Genomic DNA, 21,153 nt, shown 5'->3' with positions numbered 1-21,153 from the left:
CAGCTGTGGTGGGACAGAAACCTCTGTCAACAATCTAAGTTCTGGGAACCAAACCCAGTCCTCTGCAACAGCAGCAAGTGCTCTTAACCTCTAAGCCATCTATCTAGCACTTTAAGAACAAAATTTAAGACTGCTTATGAGGACCAGGCATGGTGGTGCACACATACAATTCTAGTCCTAGTGCTCAGGAGGCAGAGGCAGGCATGTTTCTGAGTTCAAAGCAAGTTTGCTCTACATAGCCAGTTCCAGGCCAGCCAATGCTGTACACAGCCATACATTTTTGTCTCAAAAATATCAAATACTACCTAGGAGTGTTTTAAGAAACTGTAATCCTGGCCAGGCATACTGAGTTTCAAGTCAGCTAGGGTTACATAGTGAGACCCTGCCTGAAAGAAAGGCAAACCAAAGGGCTGGAGAGATGGCTCAGAGATTAAGAGCACTAGCTGCTCTTCCAGAGGTCCTGAGTTCAATTCCCAGCAACCATATGGCAGATCACAACCATCTATGAGATCTGGTACCTTCTTCTGGCATGCAAGGAGAATACTGTATTTATAGTAAACAAATAAACATTAAAAAAGAAACACCAAAAACAAGCCAACCAACCAAAAAACAAAGCAAACTGTACAGTTTTAGATCATGTGTGTGGTTCCTGCCTATAATCCCAGCACTTGGGAGGCAGAGACAAGAGGATCTGGAGTTCAAAGTCATCCTCAGTGCCTCCTAAGAGGGCGATTGTCCAACACATCAACTGGAAACAGCAGTACCCCCACCCCACTTCACCAAGACCTGGAAGGTTCCCCGAAATCCTCACCTTTACACTGCAGGAAGTGCACACAGCTCTGGAAGGTACAGAGAGAAAGCAATATCAGTGTAAGGAAGCCTAAGAAGGGAAAGCACCCTCCTCCTGGCTTCCATGTCTGTGGCACGTATCTGAGCCAGCCATCAGCTGACTGGCCAGATCCCTGGTCACTCAGTACTTTACTTTCATTTTACCCCAGAATCATGTATCTTCCTGGGATGACATTCATTTACCTCTGCCTCTTATCTCTCTCAGGACTATCTGGCCTGGAGTGTTTCTGGTGCTTTTCACCATAGAAGCACCATCTCAGTAGAAAGGCTTCAAGTAAGATGTTCAGTTTTATATAGCAATTAGCATTTTAAAATTCCCGTATCCGATTTCAGAAGTAAATGCCTGTCAGGTGTGGCGACACTGCACTGAGGCAGGAGGATTGACTTTGAGGCTAGCCTGAGCTATCTAGTGAGGCCCTGTCTCGTTAAAAAAAAAAAAAACAAAACAAAACAAAAAACAAAATTCTTCTTGTAAAAATTCAAACCTACCCAGGTGGTGGTAACACACACCTTTAATCCCAGCACTCAGAGGCAGGTGGATTTCTTTGAGTTTGAGGCCAGCCTGGTCTATAGAATGAGTTCTAGGACAGCAGGAGATACACAGAGAAATCCTGTCTCCAAAAACAAAAAAAAATTCAACCCAAACCAAGTGGTGGTGACACACACCTTTAATCCCAGCTCTCGTGAGGCAGAGGCAGGCGGATTTCTTTGAGTGTAAGCCCAGCTCTCTATGGGCTCCTCTCCTGGTCTACACAGTGAGTTCCAGGCCAGCCAGGGCTACATAGTAAGACACTGTCGCAAAACAAAACCAAACAAACAAATATAAATAAATAAATTTAACCTAAACAAGGCATAATGGCACTAACCTATGGTCCCTACAACTTAAATTGAGGCAAGCAGATCATGACTTTGAGGCCAGTCTGGGGTGTACAGTAAGACCCTGTCTCAGGGATTGGAGGGGGACAGGAAGGAAGAAGAAAACACTGAATTGGCTGGTGGGATAGAACATTTCCCTTGTTAATCTGTCTGCTGATCAAGGCTCACCTCTTGCAGAATAGACAGGTAGGTGGCCAGGAAAATAGGGGAAACTTGGTTCGGCAGCAGCAACAAATCTGCAGGGAGAGACAAGGTTAGAGCGTGGCAGTGGAAGGCCACTGGAGTCCAAGTCCAGTCCCCAGGAGCACTTGCCTCAGGGCTTCTACCCAGCCACTGAGTCAGCCCCAGACCCTGGTCCCACCCTCTGTTGCTCACAACATCCCTACCCTGCTGCCCAGCGCCCCCAAGCCTCACCTTCCCCCTCTTCAGGCTGCTGAAGAGCTCCTTGTCCTGCAGGAACTTCTCCATCTCAGCCTTCACCAGCACCCGGCGCACATCCACCACCTCCTCCACAGTCAGAGCCAAACTCTCCACAGGGTGGCTGAACTCCTGGGGGCGAGGGAGAGGGTCCTGCTTGCTCAACATCCTGGGGACCCTATAGTTACCTGGTCTCAGTCCAAGCAAGCTGGTAACTTGCTAAAGTTATGGACATCAGCTCACTCATGACTGGGGGCTGGATCTGCTTCAAGGAGACCCTGCCAATACAGCAAGGTTCCCTAGTCCCATGACCCAGGGCACTGTCCCTTGTCCTCACTGTCCCACGCCAGAAAACCCCATCTTCTGCTTGCAAGCACACACCATTGTTCTAACCTTTTCCACAGAACCTTCCCACGCCCTTCTGTCTGATCTGTACTGTCCCAAGGAGCCCTGCCTGACCCCAAGTGTGCTCTCCTGTACTTAGCAGACCATCTGTCCTAACTGGCATCATGATGAGCGGTCCTGGTTTGACTTTACTAGTGTGTGGCTTAAGACTGGACATGGGCCTTCTAAGCCTACCTTTTCTGTACAATGGGGTTGCTTCAGCTCCCTTGAGGCAATACAACGTACAATTCTTTTTTTTTTTCTTTTTTGATTTTTTGAGATAGTGTTTCTTAGCCATGGAGCCTGTCGGGGAACTAGCTCTGTAGCCCAGACTGATCTCAAACTCACAGAGATCCACCTGCCTCTGTCTCCAGAGTGCTGGGATTAAAGGCGTGCGCTACCACTGCCTGGACAACATACAATTCTTAACATGGTGCCAGGCACACAGAACTCACAACGCTGGCTGTTTGTGGGGGCAGGGTGGAGACGAGCATGCAGGTGCCACGAGGAAGGAAACTGGATGTGCGCTGGTAGCCCTGTGCAGTTTCTGTGTGATTATTTTGGGGCTAAGTGGCCAGGAACTAACTAGTGGCCTCCTTACTACACTAGAGAGATAGCTCAGTGGTTAAGAGCACTGACTGTTCTTCCAGAGGACCTGAGTTCACTTCCCAGCACCCACATGGTGGCTCACAACCATCTGTAACTTCAGTCCCAGAGACTCTAACTCACCTCTTCTGATCTCACAGGCAGTGTATGCACGTGGTGCACACATCCAGACAAAACACACATGCACATAAGACAAATAAATCACAGATGAATAAGTGTTTTGTTTTGTTTTTGAGTCAGGGTTTCTCTGTGAAACAGTCCTGGCTGTCCTGGAACTCACTCTGTAGATCAGGCTGGCCTCAAACTCATAGAGAACCTCCTGCCTCTGCCTCCCAAGTGCTAGGATTAAAGACATCACTACTATCCAGCTAAAAACAGGTCCTTCACATGTATTTATCCTACGTGTGTGTGTATGTGTGTGTGGAAGTTGAACAACAACTTTTTAAAGTCGTTCTCTTGCTCTACCATATGGACATAACCTTTCAATCCAAATGAATAAGGGGCTGGAGCAGTGGGTCAGGAGTTAACATCACTGTTCTCTCAGAGGGACTCAGGCTCAGTTCCCAGCACCCACAGATGGGACTCACTGTCATCTGGAACTCCAGTTCCAAGGGATCTGACACCTGACCTCGGCAGGCACCAGGCATGCACATGGTACACAGACATATGCGCAGGCGAAATACTCATACAAACAAACAAAATTAATAAGGCCGCCTTATTCTTACATAGAACTTACACTTTTTAAAGTATTTGAGCAGCTATCTTAATCCAAGCCTCAGTGAGAGGACGGTGTCAGCCACAGTTAGTGGCACCATCCCTCCACACACATGTAGGATGCCCTGCAATCTACCGTCAGCTTTTACCTGTTACTTCGTTTGATAAATCTGCACAGTGAAATTCAGGCCCAAGTCGGGGCTCCAAGTCAGCAAGCGGTATTAGTTCTTCATACAAACAACACAAAACTCAAAGCTGAGGGGACCCAGCATGTTTCCTCAGCCAACAGCACACTTCCTGCAACACTGTATTGCCCTCACGTCCCACAATCCAGGGTTCATCATCTCTCCTGACCCCACTGGAACTGAACAAAACACTTCAGGCCTTGGAGAAATGGACTGAAAGACAAGTCTCTGGGTTTGGGGTTGCAGTACCATTGTCTACCAGCAAGTGGCAGCAAAGAACAATCTCCCCAGATACAGGAAACTGGACCTTGGTCCCCTCAGACAAAGACAAAGCCACACACATCCTGAGGAATGCTCCCCATCTCTCTCCGCACCACACCCGTGAAAGGATGAAGACAATGCTGAAGAGGGCACCCAGGGCAAACCACCCGGTCACCTACCAGCCACAGGTGCCTGCTATCTGGTGCAGAAGCCTCTGGCTTATCCATTGAGCTCCAGCTGCTGGGCAAGGCGAAGCTGGGGTAAGGCTGGGACTGGTCACTCCCAGGACAGAAAGCTGGAGAAAGAACACAGGCCCATAGGGACCACCTGACAAGAGTGCTGTGCCAAGTGGACAGTGGGGACAGCGTGTGTGTCCCAGTGGGGATGGGGAACAAGCTAAAAGTCAAGCAGAGAGCTAAATAATTGTTGTTGTTGTTGTTGTTTTTTAAAAAAAAAACAGGAATACCATTATCCTATTTATTCATCCATTTATTTACTATGTATACAATATTCTGAGTGTATGCCTGCAGGCCAGAAGAGGGCACCAGGCCTCATTACAGATGGTTGTGAGTCACCATGTGGTTGCTGGGAATTGAACTCAGGACCTTTGGAAGAGCAGGCAAGGCTCTTAACCACTGAGCCATCTCTCCAGGCCTCAGAGTACTTGTTTTTGCAAAGGAACCAGGTTTGATTCCCAGCACCTACATGTTGGGTCACAGCCATCTGTAACTCCACTTCCAGGTGCCTCGCACACCTGGCCTGATTTACTTCTTTTTATTCTATATGCATGAGCATAATTATGTTTATCACTTGTGTGCCTGGTGCCTGCAGAGGCCAGAGGAGGCTGTTGGATTAGAGATGGTTATGAGCCACCATGTGGGTGCTGGTGATCACTCTCCACACGAGCAGCTCTTAACTACAAAGCCATCTCTCCACCCCTGCAAGGATTCAAGTTCTTTAGAAAATGGTTTGCAATAAATATAGGTTGGTTAGCTGATTAAAAAATATTCTCAAATGGAAAGCAGGGATGGCTGCTAAATTTAGGTGGTAGCTGACTCGGCACTGTCCTTGCAGGCACAAGCTGCATGTCTTGGGTACTTGCCTGCTCAAGGGAGATGTGGGTCTGAGGCTGCAACACAGAATCCATGGGATAGACATGAAAACAGCAGGAGGTGGCGATGATGATACTCACCCTGGTCCTGGGTGCTAGGTTTCCAAGAGTGCATGCTGCCTGCCCTGGCCCGAGGCAGCTCTGTCCCTCCTGGGGGCTGAGTGACTGACTTCAAGCCAGAGACCATCTCACTCCGAAGCTGAGCTAGGTCATGTTCCGAAAAAGAGCGATCCCGCTTCAGTGTTCCCTCTCCACAGGGGGACTCTTCTTCCTGAGCACACATCAGGCACAGCCCCCATCTGACCGCTGCCCCCTCATGACCGCTGCCCCCTCCTGACCGCTGCCCCCTCATGACCGCTGCCCCCTCCCAACTGCTACCCCCTCCCAACATTTCCCATCCCGATCGCTGCCCCCTCCTGACCACTGCCCCCAGCACCTTTTGCTCATCCTTGGACGGGAGGCAGTGGATCCAAGAGTGTTAATCGACCCCACTAAGGCCCTGCACTTTCCTCTACACGTCACTAGCTTGCATCTCCTATCTTCTGGACAGTTCATGGCAACTGTCTCAATAATCAAGCCATTCCTGGAGTCTTCCAGAAAATCCTGGAGAAGACAGATCCTGCAGGAATGCTGAGCCCTCTGAGATGGCCAGCACTGAGGTCATCTTCCATTCTACTGGGTCAGAGAGCCTCACTGCAGCTAGCTTCTCCCATCACCTGAGGCTACTCAGGCTACTCGTCTGGCCACATTCAAATAACCTCCCTTGTGTTCAGAAGTCACTGTCCCACGGATCCAAGGCTACTTCTGAGCTGAAAAGATAGGGAAGGGGCCACCTGCCACCCCGTTGGTTGGCTGTAGAGGATGTCTACCCAGCTGACTAAACAGACCCCTGTCTAGTTAAGCTTTTCCCAGCCCCATCAACATGAACTTTTGAAGAATGCCTATTCTCTGACCTCAGATGTGTTCATTTCTTCCATCTCTGCTAAGGTGGGGGCTTTAAGCAGGACCCGAGGCCGTGGACGCTGGCTTCCACTCCCGGCATCCGTGACTGACAGGTTGATGCAGGAAGTGGACTTCACATCCCCAGAGCAGGCATTGAGGATGCAGGGCAGAGAACCAAACCCTGAGGGCAGGAAAAACAAAGAGTGGAGAGGAAGAGGAGGTCAGCACAGGGATGAAGAGTGAGCAGCAAAGGCAAGGAGAATGGGGCAAGGGTGAACGTGGGACAGGGAGGGCAAGGAGCAGGAAGCCAGAGAGAAGGATAAGTAAGGAAGATAAGGAGGCCAGGGCAAGAACGGGGAATGGGAATGATCTGGAAGGTCAGGGAAGGCATGGCCAGCGAGCAGGCAGGGAGGACAAGGAGTCCAGTGTAGGGGTGGACAGCAAACAGGGCAAATGAGGAGGCCAGTGTGGGGGTAGAGAGTAAGTGGCAAGGATAAGCAGGCAAGGGCAGGAGGGGGCAGTGAGCAAGGAGGACGAAGAGGCCAACATGGCAGTGAATAGCTTTATGAGTACCACTTGGTTTAATTCTCCACTTAGAAGGGGAAACTGAAGACTGGTCAGCCCGTTAACAAAGAGTAGCTCTAACTAAAAAGGAGAGCTCCGGTAGGAGCAGGGTTGAAGTTCACCGACTTTAGTTTGCAAGGAAGACCAAGACTCAAATATTTGAACATATATCTGGCTTCGAGTCAGTTAGAAACTTGAGTTTTACTTCATTTTACTCCCAAATATTGAAATCTGTCATCCATTATAACAATGAATAAGGGCAAAATCAGATCAAAACCCGGAGTCCGAGATGACTTCACTTTTATAGACCCATAAGACTTCACAAAGCCATTATAACTACTCTAAGGTTTGGGGGATCCCCCCCCCCCCGAGACAGGGTTTCTCTGTGTAGCCCTGGCTGTCCTGGATCTCACTCTGTAGACCAGGCTGGCTTTGAACTCACTGAGATCCACCTGCCTCTGCCTCCCGAGTGCTGGGATTAAAGGTGTGCACGACCACTGCCTGGTATAATTCCTCTAAGTTTACAGTTTAAAAAATTTTTAATAGGTCCTAGGTCCTCTACCCACACAGGAGCTCTTGGGGCTAACCGTCCCAAAATTTGATCTGTAGCCCCAGCGAGGTCCACTGGGGGATGTCTTCTCTCCCGTCACTCACCCTCCCCGCCTTGCTCACCACGGGCACCCAAGTGCTGGGCCCCTACTGGACGAAGCCTCCGCTCCTGCTTGATTTCCTCCAGGATCTTCTCGTGCAATGTTCTCTGCTTTTGTGGTACAGGGCGGAGTCGTCTCTCTGAGACCTGCCGCCGACATGACACACTCACTGAGTAGGAAGGGGAGGCGGGTGATGACATAGGCCCACTCTAGGGGAGGGAAATGCTGGGATAACCCGGGAGACTTGGAGCTGCTGCTCAGTAACCCGGAAGGAAGACTACTCAAAGAGGCTTTGTGCACACCTGGTGTGAGGTGTAAACAGCTGAAAATTCTCCCTAAGAAGAAGACACAGACCCTCAAGCCCTACACTGGAGATCATGCCCAACCTTCCAGCCAACGGGCAAATTGCCCTCAAAGATCTCCCTCAGAAAACAGATGTGGTAAGACAGCTGGATTGGTCACCAGAGAGCAGCGGGCCCCACAATATCCAGAGGAGGAAGTGTAGAGCTGGTACCTGCTTTAGTGGAGGCCGTGAGCGGATGAAGTCCAGGATGAGCTCGTGGGCATCTTTCTTCACTCTGGGAGGGATGTCCCCATCAACCTGCCAGGAGGAGCAGGGTCAAGCTGAGCGTGCAAGGGCCAACTGCCGTGTTAGGGGGACCAGGAGGGGCTCACACAGCCCTGACTATGGCCTGGTTTTCACAGTCAGCTTCCTTCCTAAGGCCTCTTGTTCCCTGGACTCAGGTGCATAGCTGATACAAGGGCCACTCAGCTGCAGCTGAGTCCTAATGAGCCCTAACCTCAGCTGCCTGAGCTTCCTAAACCTTCAGGAAATGGGGCTGTAAGACCCATCTCAGGAGTTGTCGGGAGAATGAAATGAATTTCTTTATATAAAGTTTTGAGTGATACCAGTGTACACAAGGCTTTGTTAATGTGTGTTACATGGAAAAATGTGGTTGGCTCTTTCGTTTGTTTTGCTTTTTGGTTTTACGAGACTGGGTTTCTCCCTGCTACAGCTCTGGCTGTCCTGGAACTAGCGCTTGTAAACTTGAACTCACGGAAATCCGCCTGCCTCTGCCTCCTGAGTGCTGGGATTAAAGGCGTGCGCCAATGTAGCTGGCTCTTAGGGCACCCGTGATCCTCAAGAACCTTCTCCTTGCCCTCATTATCATACTGTATTTCCAATACAACCAAGAGCTGTGGAAACTGCCACATCTGCCTTATTCATATCTACAGATGAGTATCAAACTCTGATCAAGCACAAGGGGCAGGGCAAGGGCTGTTGGCAGAGGGCAGAGGGCAGAGGGCAGGGTAAATGGCACCAGGGCAAGGACCTGCAGAAGGGAACGGGGCCAGGTTTTCTGGTGGAGGACGACAGGGCTGTGGCTCACCATGACCTTGCGCAGCTTGTAATTCCTGGCACGGATATCCTGCATCAGCATCTCGAAGGGGGTGAGCTGGAACTCGGTGGGCAGTGGGTTGAACTCCTGCTCCTGCACTTTCTTCAACTTCACCCCGTGACGCAGCTCCCGCATGAGCTGGACCCACAGCCGGGCCTGACCCGGAAAGGAAAACAGCCTTGGCTCTGGCACCCAGGGCTCTCCCAGCACAACCCCCTCTGTCCCGGGTCAGGAGTCCATGTCTTACCCAGTCTGTGTGTCCCAGGTGGTCAAGCTCGGCCAGTGGCTTCTCTACCCGTGGCTCATCCTCCCCCAGCTTCTGCAGCATCTGGAACCAGATGTCTAGTTAGTGTAGAAGTGGCAGCGGCGTGGACACAGCAGGGCCCTGCCATCCCATCTAGTAGGAGGCACTGCTCTAGCACCCAGCCAGCTGCAAAGGAGCTACAGAGGCACCTGGCCCAGGTCTGGGGACTTGGAAAGAGCTGGGGACACTATACCATTGCTTTGGAATGGCACAGGACACTTAATCTTCTCTCTAGCGACTTCTCTTGAGCAGGCCTGGTGAGAGTCACTGTCCTCCACAGGTGGTTGACACAGAGGGGGAAGCACTCCCTGTTGCCTTCCAGATTTCAGTTCACCCAACACCTCAGGACCCCTAGCCAAGCCAGGAGCCCACCTGTTCCCTTGGCATGTTCATGCTGCTTCTCTATGCATGGCCCATACTAGAGGTCACCAGGACCTGTCTCTTAGTAGCTGTGTGTGCTTCCTCGGCTGCTGCTCTAAGTCTGGAGCCCAGCACAGTGTGGCAAGTGTTAGTCTTCAAGTATGGGTAGGATTGAAGGTAGGTAGAAGACAGGATGAGCCAACCAGCAGGTCCTAGGAGGGAGTCCAGACAGGAGATGCTAAGATGCCAGGGACTTGGGCAACTGGGAATTTGGGGAGAGATGCTGGACTTGCTGCCTTGATGGCTCGGGGTCTGGGTGGCAGGCTGGAGCTTCTGTTCACACTAACACCCCACTACAGAGATGCATCTGTCTTGCAGCCTCTCCCATCCTACAGGGACAGAACTGGACACTCTAGCTTTCTCTAAGCTACCTGCCAAACTGCTTTAACACACACTATAGTGTGGGATTCCCGGGGCAAGGAGCAAAGAGGATGGCTCTCCTGTCCTACTTAGAACAGCTACACCGGACCCTGCGCACCTGCTTCTGTCCAAAATCGCCAGCCCAGACTAGCCCAGATGTGTCTGTCCAGGAGCCTGTATCCCCAGCACCCATCCTGTGACTCTCTCTGGGATCAGTGGAGTGTCATGTAGAGGTGTATGCTCCTGATAAAGCTTATTTGTCTGGGTAAGGAATTGATTCCAGCAACAGAACAGACCATGTTCAAAGAAGGAAAAAACCCTAAGGACCACAGGCCAGCCACAGGGAGCACAGTCAGAAGAGTGTCTCTGAGATGCCAGGGAGGAGCTGAGAGAAAAGGTGGGGATGGATGGTGCACTGAATACTGGGAGCCAAGAGGAGAACCTCCCAAGGTTGGCATGTGAGAGTTACAGGGGAGGATCAAGCTGGGTCCCAGATTCCATTACTCAAACATCCCTGAAAGGCTGTGCAGGCTCCAGAGGGTCAGGATGCTAGTAGCTAGGACCTTTCTAGGCTACAGAAAAAGATGCAGCACAGAAAAGGGCAGGGTGGAACCAGAGATCAACATCAACTAACTTAAAAATTAACTTCTGCTACCTGAGCAAGAGAGAACAACTTGAGCCTCACCTGACCTCTCCCAAGTCCCCCTATCATCAGTGGAATGTTGATGGGGGCCTGGATAGCCTACTTCATGGGGGGGGGAATGGTTCTCTTTAAGGAGTAGCAACTCCTCCCAGGAAGAATGGAGACAGCCGAAAGATGCCAAGCCCTAACTCTGGGTTGGGAGAAGTCGCTCAGGAGCCGGCTGTATCCTAGACAGGCTCTGACACTGGGATGAGGGACCCTAACTCAGAGAGCATCTGCTCATTTGTAAGATGGAAGGAAGTGGGGCTGTGGCAAGCACCCCAAATCTCCAAGTCCATGGGCCTGCCTGTGTGGTTCTACAAGGGAAGAGGTGGCTGTCTTTACATCACATTTTCAGGAGGAACCGGGGCTGGGAGAGGCCAACCAGGGAGCAGTAAGCAGAGCTCCCTCTTGCAGAGGAAAGTGGCCTCAGGGAAGGTAACGGGCTAATTTTGAGGCGACAGTAATGTGCAGTAGGCTAGGAGCCACTCCCTGATTCCTGTCTGAAAACTGGGCGAAAAGAAGCCATGAAGTTAAAAATGTATGAAACATTTTGGACAGTGCCCAACATGTGGGGGAGGGGGCAAGTTATGGGTATTCCTAGGAAGGTACAGTCAGGCACCAAAGACCTTAACCCCTGTTGGACGACTGAGGACGGGCCCCACCCGATCTGCACTCCATCCCCATTCACCTCCCCCATCCACCCAGCATCAGCCCTTCCACTTGCAGCCCTATCTCACTCACCTCCTTGGCTTCCCTCACTCGGGCCAGGAAGGCACGAAGCTCCAGCGTCTCCACAAAAAGAGCCCGGCACACCGCCTGGTAGTGGGCCTGTGCGCCATGGGGGTCTGTCAGGCGCAAAGCACACAGCCGCATGGCCTGGGCAAAGGTGCGCACAGCTCGGGGGCCACCCTCAGCCTCCTCCTCCTCTTCTGGCCCGCCATAGCCCTCATCTGCTGCCCCGCAGCTGCTGTCCTCACAGTCGCTGTTGGCCATGAGGTCGATGAGTCTCTCCAGCTGCGGGCTGAGCTCCCGTTCCTCACTCTCATCTAAGCCCCAGTCCAGTGCACGGTAGATAGCAAAGCCCAGTGACTGCACCATCTAAGGGACAGATAAGTCATAAGGTCACCAGAGACGGCATTCCAAGCCACAAGGGCACGGGGGCCCACAACCAGCAGCACCCACCATCATAGAACAGACAGCGATGCCAGACAGAATGACAGGCAGGGAAGAGATCACAGTACCACTTACAACAGTGCTATAGAAATATCACCTCTAGGGGCTGGAGAGATGGCTCACTGCTTAAGAGCAGTGGCTGCTCTTCCAGGGGACCAGGGTTCAATTCCCAGCACCCACATGGCAGCTCACCACTGTCTGTAACTCAAGTTTCAGGGGATCCAACACCCTCACGCAGACATACATGCAGGCAAAACATCAATCAATGTATACCAGAGTAAAAAAAAAAATACCACCTCTTTGCCAGAAGGGAATCATGGCACAAACAAAACATGAACTACTGTCAAAAAGATGTCCCCAAAGAGCACAGTCACTTTAGAAAACAGGAAGTCTTACCAATATCACTGAGCATGTGACTCAGCCCCTCCCCTCCCAGGTATTTAACCTAGAGAAAGGAAAAGTTCATCCACACATGATTTGTTCATAAACTACTCATGTGCACTTCATAGTAGAGACAGGGGTGTGCTCTCAGCGGGGCACTATAGAGCAGGAAATAGACACACACACACACACACACACACACACACACCACAGATCAGACAAAAAACCTTTATGCAGTGTGGTCCCACTTGCATGACTCTAAGCAAGCTGAGCCCATCCACGGCAATAGAGAAGCTAGCAGCTCCTGAGCCGGGGCACAGTTGGGATGGGAATGGAAAGGACTCGTCTGGTGCTGACTGCACAGTATGTATGCCCCCCCATAAATAAATATACAAACAGGAACGAGATAATGCAGGTAAGCATTGGTTTCTCATGTAATATAACAGGACGGCTCACATCAAAGGAGAAAGACTAGCTGACTGAGCAACTGCTGTCATGATGTTTCTTGACCACTGTAGTTTTGGGGGCTGGGGATTTTCTTTTTATTTTTTAATCTTCACAGATAACATGAGAGCACTCAATCACTATATCACACCCTGGCCGAGAGCTTAATTCTTAGATGTCCCGGAGGCCCATGTGTTAAAGCATTAGTCATCGGCTGGCTTCCACTGGGAACTGGCGGAACTCTTAAGGGGTGGGCTTGCTGGGCATGGAGCACACCTTTAATTCTAGCATTTGGGAAGCAGGTGTATCCCAGACCAGGATGGGCTACATAGTTAAACAAAGAGGCGGTGTTGAGTGGGAGGTCTCCTGCTCACTGGCTTCCAACTTTCCTTCTTCTCATACCCAGCCAAGAGAGAAGCAGCCTTCTCCTCCGGGAAATCCTGCTATGGCATGTTCCATCACCATAGTCCCAAAGCATTAGAACTAAGTGGCTGTGAAACTTCCAAAACTGTGAACCAAAATGACCTTCTACCCTGTGGAGCTTGAACCAGAGCCGTGTGGCACACTGAGTGCGCACTTTATCACTGTGCCGCAGTCCCAGCCAAACCTCACGTTTCTGATTATCTAAGGAGTTTGTTACAGTAATGGGTGACTCACAGCATTATAAAAACAGATGGACATTTGTGCTGACCAAAAATTATGTCATGCTGAGCAAACAGCTCACAACTTTAGTCCTAGGCACAGCCAGAGGAGCTATGTGAGTTTGAGGCCAGCCAGGGCTACTCAGGTAGACCGTGTCTCAAAAAGAAAAATACTTTGTTATTTATTTATTTATTTATCTATTTATTTATTTATTTATCTATTTATTGAGACAGGGACTCTCTGCCTGACTGTCCTGGAACTAACTATGTAGACCACACTGGCCTCAACTCACACAGATCTGCCTACCCTGCCTCCCAGATGCTGGTGCTCTTAGCCACTGGCTCAACTCTCCAGCATTATTTTTCTTCTCTTGCTCTCTTTTTTTGTTCTTGTTTTTCAAGACAAGAGTTTCTCTGTGTTGCCCTGGCTGTCCTGGAAATCACTTTGTAGACCAGGCTGGCTTCGAACTCACAGAGATCCACCTACCTCTGCCTCCTGAGTGCTGGGATTAAAGGCATGAGCCACCACCACCTGGCTCTGTCTGTTTGCTTTTGAAGGTAGTAGTATCTCATGAAGTTTATTCCTGATCCTCCTACCTCCCGCCACTTCCCCAGAGCTGGGATTACAGGCCTATGCCCATCTAGTTGTTATTTGAGACAGGGTATCTAGGCAGCCCTAGCTGGCCTCAAACTCATGATCCTCCTGCTTCAGTCACCTAACAGGCCTGCTCCACCAGACCACACCGAGCCCCACCTGAGGGCATGTGATGAGCATTAAGGCACTGAGGACAGGGTCAGGCCCTGGGGACTGGTGGAGCTCACTGTGAGAGGCTCTCAGGGCTTCAGCTGACTGAGCTTCCTGAAAGTCTCCACAATACCCATTTTTAGACAGGGTCTTGCTATGTAGCACTGGCTGACCTCAAAGTTTTAAGCCTCCTATCTTAGCTCCCCAAAAGATTATAAGCATAAAAATTTCATTAAAAATATGAATTTTTCATTTTACTTTTACTGTGTGTGTATGGGTGTTATGCCTACATGTGAGTCTGTGCCAGCTCCCCTGGGCCTGCAGTTATGGACACTGTGAGCTGCCATGTGGGTGCTGAGAATCAAATCCACATCATCTGGAAGAGCAACCAGTGCTTTTAACTGAGGATGAATTTCCATTACTACTGAATGGTTTTCATATTTTCCTTCTTTGAACAGACTGTCTGGGGCTGGAGAGATGGGTTCTCTGGTTAAGAGCATTGGGTTCCATTTCCAGCACCTGTATGGTGGCTCACAACTTTCCATAACTCCAGTTACAGAGGATCCAAAACCCTCTGATGAATTCCTCAAACACCAGATATGCACATAGTACATAGACATACATGCAAGCAAAATAATGGATAGATAAATACAAAAAATATGTAAAATACTTGTTAAGAAGAAAAGACTATCAAAGGCACATACACATAAAAAATAACAGCTCTACTATGTAGACGTTATGTAAAACTCATCCTATTTAACATCAACAACCCATGACACAACCTCCCATCTCATATACAGAGGGACAGAGGCAGAGATATGCTAGGCTACTCCATCACAGCTAGAAGCTGGCCAAGCTAGACCTTGAAGTTGGGTCTCTCTGTGCTATGCTCTAAGGTTTCTGTTATATTGCTTGGGTGAGAGGACATTGTTGTAGAAGATGGACCCAAAGCCTCATCAGGAGACTGTCCACTTTCTGTTACCACCTTGCCCCAGTGGTCTCTTCCACTCGTTTCTGGCTAGTAAAGGTATCCTAGGAAACCTGAGCCTAAGGCAGGCAGAGCAATAGGTCAAAGCCAGGGTCAGGCAAGAGATAAGGTCTTTGAGTCCTACAGGGACATCCCAGAAGATGCTGGAGCGTGGGGGGTCTGAGGAAGGTAACCCTTGACTCAAGAAGACTGGTGAGAAGAATCAAGTCACAATGGACCAAAGCCTGGTCCACCCTTGGGGCTGCTCTCACCTAGTTTTATTTACTTTGAGCAGGTTAAAGTCATAGACTGTTTCCAAGGCACTCCCTTGGATGCAGAGCATGACACCAACATCTAGTGGCTAGTCACACCTGACAGGAGGCAAACGGCAGGGCTCTGGCCAGCAGCCAGGATGGAGTGCCCAGGGAAACTGGGGACTCCAGAGACTATCTCAGGACTGCTCTAGGGTGTGACAGTGGAAAGGGAAAGCTAGCAAGGTAAGGGGACAGAAACGTGGAGAGGTCACACAGTAGATTCTTGTGTTGTAGAGGTAGATGCCAGGCAAGAGCAGGTAGTCCAAGATCTCCAGTGTGCCTCATAGCTCTGTGATGCTTGGTTGTATGGCAAAGCCGTCAATGAATATCACAGGACTCCATGGAGAAAGACGACTGAGAAGCAAGCAGGAAGCCCTCCTGCCCATCCCAGTGCAGCCTGCAGAGAGGTAACCCAATCCATCCAGGCTACTCACCCCACCCCCTGCCCAGTGCTGGCCTACACAGCAAGAAGGAAGGGGAAGAGTTAACTCCAGCCAAGCCTCTTATCTGATGGCTTCCTTGGCAAAAAGCTTTGAGGTGCCTCAGCTCACTGGAAACTTTCTCTGGAACACAAAGAATGCTTTCCATTAGGAAGAGCCTGGGCGGCTGGCCAGTCTCAGGACCTCCAACCTGCAAGTTCAAGCATGGCCATCAGCCTGGAATCTGAAAGCAATTAGAGGGGCTACCTAGGCAGTTCATAAAATCTAAGTATCCAGAAGGAAGCTTAGACTTTAAGTGGCTCCCTCGCCCTATTTCCTGGGGATGGGGCTTTCAGGTTAACACCTGGGCCTCTGAGAACGGTCCATATGAGATGCCTTCATTCAAAGCTTTCACAAGCATTCGTATGGTGTGTAATACTAGGCATCCTTTCGGTAGCAGGTAGCAGTTTCACCTCTGTGAACCCTGGACAGCAAGGGTCAGCTGACCTCCCAGGCCAGCAGACCTGCAGTTGGAGAAATAAACTATCTACAGCTGTGTGTACACAGTCACACGACAGTCACACGACAATGCAGATGCACTAGAAATACAGCTGTTCCTCCCCAATTTCTAGCAACCTCTATGTAAAAAGTCTGTCTTCACAGAGCTCCTAAGTGACACTCAGCACTACTGCTTGGGTGGCAGCGTTCCATGGAAGCAGGGATATACTGTCACTGGCATTGAGAAGTATGTGTGGTGATAAGACGTGGTGCCAGCTGGGTATACTGGCACATGCCTTTAATTCTAGCACTTGGGAGTCAGAACCAGGTGGATCTGTGAGTTCCTGGCCAATTTGGTCTTCACAGTGCAATGTAGGACAGCCAGGGCTAGGTAAAGAGACCAAAACTAAACTCAAATAAATAAATAAATAACAAAAATGTAAGAAAGTGGGCTGGAGAGATGGCTCAGAAGTTAAGAGCACTGGCTGTTCTTCCAGAAGTCCTGAGTTCAATTCCCAGCAACCACATGGTGGCTCACAACCATCTGTACTGAGATCTGGCACCCTCCTCTGGTGTGCGGGCATACATCGAGGCAGAATGTTATATACATAATAAATAAATAAATCTTAAAAAAGAAAAAAAAATTCTATATCTTTAAAAAAATGTAAGAAAGTATATAATATGTTTCCCTTTGAGGCAAGATCTAGGTAGAGAAGTTAGTGGAGGAAGCAGCAGCAGCAGACATGATGGAAATCCTCCGGTCCAGTCTCACCTCTCCCTTGGAGAGCTACCGTGCTAAATAAATACAGAAACACAAAGGTTTCTTTCCTCCCTCCCTTTCTTTATATCTCTTCTTTGTTTTTCCTCAAAGCTTCAGTCTCCCAAGTAGCTGGAATTACAGGTATGTACCATTGCATCCAGCCTGTAATTTATTATTATATTAAAATTATGCGTTGAAAAGGCAATAAAAGGCAACATTTTAAAGAACTAAAACATCAGGGCAGGCAGCATGCCCTGGAATTCCTCTCTCTGGCTCTGTTTGTTGCTCAGATGGTGCTCTTTTCTGGTCCCCAAAGGTCCCTTCTCATTGTAGAATACAAGTGGTCTCTACTCTTAAATACCTTTTGGGAAACAAGTAGAAGAAACAAAAGTTCACTCATTAAAAAAAAAAAGAAAGAAAGAAACCTGAAATAAAGCAAAGAGGCATTTGAGGGGGCTGGAGAGATGGTTCAGAGGTTGAGAGCAGCTGGGCAGTGGTGGCGCACGCCTTTAATCTCAGCACTCGGGAGGCAGAGGTAGGAGGATCTCTGTGAGTTCGAGGCCAGCCTGATCTACAGAGCTAGTTCCAGTACAGGCTTCAGAAAAGAACTACAGAGAACACTTCTCAAAAAACCAAAGGGGGAAAAGAAGGAGGTTAAGAGCACTGACTGTTCTTCCAGAGGTCCTGAGTTCAATTCTCAGCAACCACATGGTGGCTCACGACCATCTGTAATGAGATCTGGTGCCCTCTTCTGGTATGTAGGTATATATGCAGAGCACCCGTATATAAAATATATATAGATAAATAAATAAATAATAAAGAAAACTCACCAAAGAAGAAAATAAAAAATAAAAAATAAATAAATAAATAAATTTGATTTTCAATACCTGGGCTTCTGAGCTGGCTGGTAGCACCACCATGGTTGTAGGTTCTGTAAGAGAAAACAGTCACGATTACGTTGGAAGCCCCAAGACCCCTCCAGACAACGTGCTCTCCCCTTCTCCCTCTGCCCCACCCTCCCTAAAACACACAGCACATCCCCAAAGGAACACCAGAAAGCTCATAACAGGCTGAGATACCTGGCCCCTTGAATAGAATCCCCAAGGCCTATCCTAAGTCAGCTCTGGGCAGAGTTCAGGCTACAGAGCACAAGTGGTGTGGACCCTGCTCTCATCCCTAGCTGTCCACCCCCTGGTCCATAGCAGCATCTCAAAGGAGAAAGTCAGCATTGAGGGACAGTCAGCAAGACTGTGTGTATGTCCAGGTTCTGACAGGGGGCTGCTCAGTTGTCTCTGCAGGGAAGACCCATCATCTGAAATGGGTATACCGCTTCGCTAGAACGGAGGTCCTGTGAGCCAGATACAGCAGGGAGATAAGAAACCCTGGCCTGATGGGTAAATAAATCCACTCCTGAGACAGCCCCTTGGTTTGGGGTTTTTCCAGAGGCACCTCTCAAAGGAGTCCCTGGATTGAAGAGCAGGTGGAACCTGGTCTCTGCATTTGATTTACTAAACACATCTTGGTAAATGCCAAGAAGCGAGTCGCATTTTCAAGGGCTTACTCATGTGGCCGAGCTACAGCACGAGGGGGAAGCTCCGGCACCCACTTCTCAGATGAGCACCCAAGGTAAAGAGCGAAGTCCTTGACTCTAAGGCATCACAGCCGGGTGAGTGGTGGGGCTCGAGGGGGCAGGTGAGAGAGCAACTTCCCAATTACCCCACTTCCCAGGCCTCCCTTAATTGTGTATAAAGGCAGAACCATGCAATGATATGAACTACAGTTTCCTTAAGTTCTAGGATGAAGTAAGACATGAAAAATAACAAACCATAAAATTGCTTGCTAGGCAAACCTGCTAACTCCACAAATATCTTCAGATTGCATCAAGGAGCAGGAAGATTGCCAGAGATAGTGACTGTGAGATCCATTAAAATAATGGAAAACTACCCATCCCCCAACATCAGCGGGGCAATAAGGAAAGTGAGCTCAAAGAGCATTCTCTTGGAGGATGTGTGGTCCCAGGGACTCTGTCCCCAGCCCACTTTGGATGTTTAACAAAACTTGGTAGCTGTGAATGGATTCAGACACTAAAAAGATAGAAGAAAATTTGAGCAAGAATAAGGGTACTTCCTGGAAAAGGTCACTGCTCTGAGTCAGGGGGTCATGAAAGCAGCGCAGGCTGGTGGAATTTAGCACAGTTCTGAGCACAATCAATGCTGGTCTGGTCTTCAGCTCTAAGCAGCTTTCTGGTTGGAACTTTTTATTTATTTACACCCCCCCCCCCCGAGACAGGGTTTCTCTGTAGCTTTGGTGCCTGTCCCGGAACTAGCTCTTGTAGACCAGGCTGGCCTCGAACTCCCAGAGATCCGCCTGCCTCTGCCTCCTGAGTGCTGGAATTAAAGGTGTGCGCCACCATCACTTGGCTTTCTGGCTGGAATTTTTTTTTATAAATATTTATTTATTATGTATACAATGTTCTGTCTGTGTGATGCCTGCAGGCCAGAAGAGGGCACCAGACCTCATTACAGATGGTTGTGAGCCATCATGTGGTTGCTGGGAATTGAACTCAGGACCTTCGGAAGAGCAGGCAATGCTCTTAACCGCTGAGCCATCTCTCCAGCCCCCTGGCTGGAATTTTTTAAAAAGACAATGTCTCATGTACCCCAGGCTGTCCTTGAAAGTCACTGTGTAGCCGAGGAGGACCTTCAGTTTCTGACTTTCTTGCTTCCATCTCCTCAGTACTGGGATTATAGATGCATGCAAACACACCGCGTTTATGTGGTGGTGGAGACTGAACCCAAGGCCTCCTTCCTATGTAAGTCCTATACCATATACCAACTGAGCTGTTATCCTAGCCCATGAGGAGAATATTTTTAATGCATAAATAGTCAATGTTAAGTCAGGAGTATGGGTGCACACCTTTATCCAAGCACTTGGGAGACAGAGCCAAGCGGATCTCTGTGAGTTTGAGGCCAGCCTGGTCTACAAAGCAAGTTCCAGAACAGCCAGAACTAAACAGTGAAACCCTGTCTCAAAAGTAAATAAATAGTCAACGTTAATAAGAGATGTGCCAAAATTGTTTATGAATTTAATTATGCATCAAGTTGCAAGGACTTAGAGTTTGGCTATTGCTGTTTTTGAGATAGAATATTACTGTCTAGCTCAAAGTCATTACAATGTCCCTGTCTTGGTTTCTTGAGTGCCGGGATTACAGGTACATACTGCTATACCAGGAGAGTCTTGGGTTTTAATGAGCAAGCTATGGCTTTGTGAGGTTCTAGGATGACAGTGATTGCCACACGGCCAGAGGCCAGACCTAGGAATAATACAAAACTAACAAATGTTAGTGACATTTTCAACACTGTGCGGCTGAGTGCTGAGACAATGAGTGGGCACCGTTGCACCTAGCTTCTTTTTTTTTTTTTTTTTTTGGTTTTTCGAGACAGGGTTTCTCTGTGGTTTTGGAGCCTGTCCCGGAACTAGCTCTTGTAGACCAGGCTGGTCTCGAACTCACAGAGATCCGCCTACCTCTGCCTCCCGAGTGCTGGGATTAAAGGCGTGCGCCACCACCGCCAGGCAGCACCTAGCTTCTAAGAAGACTTCTCTACATATGAAGAAACTGGAGCCCAGGCAGACTAAGAATTTTCCTTGCAATCATACACATGATAAATGCTGGGACCGGGCCAAGGAGTTCCCGTTACGTCTGAAATGCTATGCCACGGTGGAGCCGGAAGTAGGGCGCCAAGTTTCTATCAGCATCATTTCTGCCAAGGGCTCGGACTCAGCTTAGTGCTCACGTCCCCAGGAGGGGATCCTTGCCCTGAACAGAGAGCGGCCATTCCAGGTGCTCTTGTTAAAATAGCAAATGAGGAGAAATCAAGGGCTGGGGAACTTTCCTGGAAATAAACGTGTGTCATGGAAGTAAGACAGAAGATCTGGAGAACTGCCTGTAGCTTCCGTAGCCCCAGTCCCTCCTCCAGAGAGACTTCCAGGGAAGGGGCATCTGCCACCAATAGTAGGAGTTTGGCAGCTTGAGCCACAGTTGCCTCCAGGGAGCCAGCTGTCCTCCAAGAGATTGAAGTCAGG

The 21,153-nt window shown here is 49.3% G+C and overlaps 1 protein-coding gene across 2 annotated transcripts in view; it reads right to left on the bottom strand.

Moving 5' to 3' along the window:
- The window catches only part of Spire2 (spire type actin nucleation factor 2), a 34,609-nt gene that overhangs the window by 1,843 nt on the left and 11,613 nt on the right, over positions 1-21,153 (bottom strand). The window contains exons 2-13 of one of the 2 annotated variants that reach the window (XM_050165113.1): positions 17,958-18,001; positions 11,470-11,826; positions 9,207-9,287; positions 8,951-9,115; positions 8,074-8,160; positions 7,564-7,705; positions 6,357-6,526; positions 5,485-5,674; positions 4,472-4,587; positions 2,140-2,274; positions 1,894-1,961; positions 812-839 (exon numbers count right to left, since the gene is read on the bottom strand). In XM_050165113.1, the coding sequence (XP_050021070.1) occupies positions 812-839; positions 1,894-1,961; positions 2,140-2,274; positions 4,472-4,587; positions 5,485-5,674; positions 6,357-6,526; positions 7,564-7,705; positions 8,074-8,160; positions 8,951-9,115; positions 9,207-9,287; positions 11,470-11,826; positions 17,958-18,001 (1,583 nt within the window). The remainder of the gene's footprint in view (positions 1-811; positions 840-1,893; positions 1,962-2,139; positions 2,275-4,471; positions 4,588-5,484; positions 5,675-6,356; positions 6,527-7,563; positions 7,706-8,073; positions 8,161-8,950; positions 9,116-9,206; positions 9,288-11,469; positions 11,827-17,957; positions 18,002-21,153) is intronic. The other variant, XM_050165114.1, reaches the window with a different exon arrangement.

Source organism: Alexandromys fortis, unplaced genomic scaffold (genome assembly GCF_014885135.2).
Source record: "Alexandromys fortis isolate MF-2015 unplaced genomic scaffold, M_Fortis_MF-2015_v1.1 scaffold_165, whole genome shotgun sequence".
NCBI classification, from domain to species: Eukaryota; Metazoa; Chordata; class Mammalia; order Rodentia; family Cricetidae; genus Alexandromys; species Alexandromys fortis.
The sequence above is the reverse complement of the archived record's forward strand: the minus strand, read 5'-3'. Positions and strand labels throughout refer to the sequence as shown.